The 4,520-nt window shown below is 45.0% G+C and overlaps 1 protein-coding gene across 1 annotated transcript; it reads left to right on the forward strand.

Moving 5' to 3' along the window:
• The first annotated feature begins 836 nt into the window (after positions 1-836).
• LOC138364212 (sarafotoxin-like) lies at positions 837-1,601 on the forward strand. Its single transcript, XM_069323538.1, has one exon. The coding sequence runs from the start codon at positions 837-839 to the stop codon at positions 1,599-1,601; it is 765 nt and encodes a 254-aa protein (XP_069179639.1).
• The last annotated feature ends 2,919 nt before the right edge of the window (positions 1,602-4,520 follow it).

Below are 4,520 nucleotides of genomic sequence, written 5' to 3' on the forward strand. Positions count from 1 at the left end.
GTTACGCAAACACTTACGAACCAGGGGCCAGATTCAAGAAGCAGTTACGCAAGCACTTACGAACCTGGGGCCAGATTTACGAAGCAGTTACGCAAGTACTTACGAGCCTGGGGCCAGATTCACGAAGCAGTTACACAAGCACTTACGAACCTGGGGCCAGATTCACGAAGCAGTTACGCAAGCACTTATGTAACTGGGGCCAGATTCACGAAGCAGTTACGCAAGCACTTATGTAACTGGGGCCAGATTCACAAAGCAGTTACGCAAGTACTTACGAACCTGGGGCCAGATTCACGAAGCAGTTACGCAAGTACTTACGTACCTGGGGCCAGATTCACGAAGCAGTTAAGCAAGCACTTACGAACCTGGGGGCCAGATTCACGAAGCAGTTACACAAGCACTTACGAACCTGGGGCCAGATTCACGAAGCAGTTACACAAGCACTAACGCACCTGGGACTAGATTCACGAAGCAGTTACACAAGCACTTACGAACCTGGGGCCAGATTCACGATGCAGTTAAGCAAGCACTTACTAACCTGGGGGACAGATTCACGAAGCAGTTACGCAAGCACTTACGAACCTGGGGCCAGATTCACGAAACAGTTACACAAGCACTTACGAACCTGGGTCCAGATTCACGAAACAGTTACGCAAGCACTTACGAACCTGGGGCCAGGTTCACGAAGCAGCTACGCAAGTACTTACGAACCTGGGGCCAGATTCACGAAACAGTTACGCAAGTACTTACGAACCTGGGTCCAGATTCACGAAGCAGTTCACCATCCAGATGTCTGCTGGGAAAACCATCCAAATGTCTGCTGGAATACCATCCAAATGTCTGCTGGAAAACCCATCCAGATGTCTGCTGGAACACCATCCAAATGTCTGCTGGAAAACCATCCAGATGTCTGCTGGAACACCATCCAAATGTCTGCTGGAACACCATCCAGATGTCTGCTGGAAAACCATCCAAATGTCTGCTGGAAAACCATCCAAATGTCTGCTGGAAACCCTCCAGATGTCTGCTGGAAAATCCATCCAGATGTCTGCTGGAAAACCATCCAAATGTCTGCTGGAACACCATTGAAATGTCTGCTGGAACACCAACCAAATGTCTGCTGGAAAACCATCCAGATGTCTGCTGGAAAACCATCCAGATGTCTGCTGGAAAAATCATCCAAATGTCTGCTGGAAAACCATCTAAATGTCTGCTGGAACTCCAACCAAATGTCTGCTGGAACTCCAACCAAATGTCTGTTGGAACTCCATCCAGATGTCTGCTGGAACACCATCCAGATGTCTGCTGGAAAACCATCCAAATGTCTGCTGGAACACCATCCAGATGTCTGCTGGAACACCATCCAGATGTCTGCTGGAACACCATCCAGATGTCTGCTGGAACACCATCCAAATGACTGCTGGAAAACCATCCAAATGTCTGCTGGAAAACCATCCAAATGTCTGCTGGAACACCATCCAGATGTCTGCTGGAAAACCATCCAAATGTCTGCTGGAACACCATCCAGATGTCTGCTGGAAAACCATCCAAATGTCTGCTGGAACACCATCCAGATGTGTGCTGGAAAACCATCCAAATGACTGCTGGAAAACCATCCAAATGTCTGCTGGAAAACCATCCAAATGACTGCTGGAAAACCATCCAAATGTCTGCTGGAACACCATCCAGATGTGTGCTGGAAAACCATCCAAATGACTGCTGGAAAACCATCCAAATGACTGCTGGAAAACCATCCAAATGTCTGCTGGAAAACCATCCAAATGACTGCTGGAAAACCATCCAAATGACTGCTGGAAAACCATCCAAATGACTGCTGGAAAACCATCCAAATGTGTGCTGGAACACCATCCAGATGTCTGCTGGAAAACCATCCAAATGTCTGCTGGAACACCATCCAAATGACTGCTGGAAAACCATCCAAATGTCTGCTGGAACACCATCCAGATGTCTGCTGGAACACCATCCAGATGTCTGCTGGAAAACCATCCAAATGTCTGCTGGAAAACCATCCAAATGTCTGCTGGAACAGCATCCAGATGTCTGCTGGAACACCATCCAGATGTCTGCTGGAAAACCATCCAAATGTCTGCTGGAAAACCATCCAAATGTCTGCTGGAAAATCCACCCAGATGTCTGCTGGAACACGAGAATTTAAACTTGACTAAATCTCACTTTACCAGTGCACTTAAAAATATTACTGTCCAGTTCCCTAATTCAAAAAAATTGTAATTACGAGTGCTTGTAATCCCAACTTTAAATCCCTGTGGATCAGTGATGTCTAGAACATGTCCAATTTTGGGGCCTAGAGGTCTTTGAGTCTTTGTTTAAACAATCTGCGGTCTTGAGAGGTCCGCAGAATTGTTAATTGGTCCATTTACGTCAAATTTGGAACAATTTGGCGATATTGAGAGTTCCAATTGTTGTTCCAAATTTGTTCCAAGTTGTTCTAAATTTATTCCAAATTTGTTCCAAGTTGTTCTAAATTTATTCCAAATTTGTTGCAAATTTGTTATAAATTTATTCCAAATTTGTTGCAAATTTGTTCTAAATTGCTCCAAAATTGTCCCAAATTTTCCCAAATTTGTTCCAAATTGTTCCAAATTTGTTCCAAATTGTTCCAAATTTGTTCCAAATTTATTCCACGTTGTTCCAAATTGTTCCAAATTTGTTCCAAAATTTTTCCAAATTTGTTCCAACATTGTTCCAAATTTGTTCCAAATTATTTCCAAATTGTTCCAAATTTGTTCCAAAATTGTCCCAAATTGTTCCAAAATTGTCCCAAATTGTTCCAAAATTGTCCCAAATTGTTCCAAAATTGTCCCAAATTTGTCCCAAATTGTTCCAAAATTGTTAAAAAATTGTTCCAAATTTGGAACAATTTGGCGCCGTTTGAACGACATAGAAACAGGAAAAGTCTGAGAAATTTGGTAAGGGTTAAAATATATTCAGTTCCCATGAACGTTTGGGCTCTAGATATTTCATTTTAAAATCGTGTGAACGATTGTGCACATGAGCGTTTGTGATGCACAGGCGTGGGTGCACAGTCTCTGTGGCACAGTGCCAGAAGCACAATACTTGCACATTGCACAGGTACACAGATCTCCCATTACTCATAAACCTCATAACTCACAATAACTCCACTACGGGATCGCCATAGCCCGTGCTACTTGCACCATTTTGTTCCAGGTAGCTAATCTTTAACAACCTCACAACTCATAGCTTAATGAGGGCTCTTTAGGGAGGTATTTTGAGGTCGACCAGGGCTCATAACTCACTATTTTAGAAAACAATGGAATTCGAACGCTTACTCGAGTTAAGTGTTCGGAACACATATGTTTGAGCCAATGGTGTTGAACTCCACAAAATCGAAGCCAATAAATTTGGCTTTTTAAATTCAGACAATATTGATCCCTTTGAACTTCTCTCTCTCTCTCTCTCTCTCTCTCTCTCTCTCTCTCTCTCTCTCTCTCTCTCTCTCTCTCTCTCTCTCTCTCTCTCTCTCTCTCTCTCTCTCTCTCTCTTTCCCTCTCTCTTTCCCTCTCTCTCTCTCTCTCTCTCTCTCTCTCTCTCTCTCTCTCTCTCTCTCTCTCTCTCTCTCTCTCTCTCTCTCTCTCTCTCTCTCCCTCTCTCTCTCTCTCTCTCTCTCTCTCTCTCTCTCTCTCTCTCTCTCTCTCTCTCTCTCTCTCTCTCTCTCTCTCTCTCTCTCTCTCTCTCTCTCTCTCTCCTCTCTCTCACACGGATTCGAACCCACGGTTCTAATACGACACGCTACATCATACCCAACGAACCGGCGCCTCATTGGTGCATGCAAAAGAGAAAGAAAACGGGGAGTCGAAGTGGAATTCAAATCGTCAGGCATTAACATCAACTCGGGTCCCTTCAACCGACAAACTAATTTCACACGAATGGCTTAATACGCTGGAAACACATCCCCCTGGAACACCGTATGTAAATACGGACCACACTCTAGATAGCTGCGTGTTTGTAAATACGGAGAGAGAGCGGCGTATTGCAAATAGCATTTACGTAAATTTTGGAGTGAGTCCGCAGGACTGAGGGCTGGGAGATCCATACTGCCAGTGGGAGGTGGAGGGGCAGAGGAGCTTACCGAGGCGGGACCAGGGAGCCAGAGCTCAACCCCCCGCAAGCACAACTAGGGGAGTACACACAAATCAACTTGCATACACGTCAGAAAACTCTATCACCTGTCAGTCAAACTACTGAACAATATGCAGCTCTAATATGGTGGTGAGAGAAGAGTAGAGGTAGAGAGACAGAAAGAGAGAGAGAGAGACAGACAGACAGACAGAGAGAGAGAGAGAGAGGGAGAGAGAGAGAGAGACAGAGAGAGAGAGAGAGAGACAGAGAGAGAGAGACAGAGAGAGAGACAGAGAGAGAGAGAGAGACAGAGAGAGAGAGAGAGAGAGAGAGAGAGAGAGAGAGAGAGAGAGAGAGAGAGAGAGAGAGAGAGAGAGAGAGAGAGAGGAGAGAGAGAGAGA

The sequence above is a fragment of the Procambarus clarkii genome, chromosome 12 (genome assembly GCF_040958095.1).
Source record: "Procambarus clarkii isolate CNS0578487 chromosome 12, FALCON_Pclarkii_2.0, whole genome shotgun sequence".
In the NCBI taxonomy this organism is placed as follows: domain Eukaryota; kingdom Metazoa; phylum Arthropoda; class Malacostraca; order Decapoda; family Cambaridae; genus Procambarus; species Procambarus clarkii.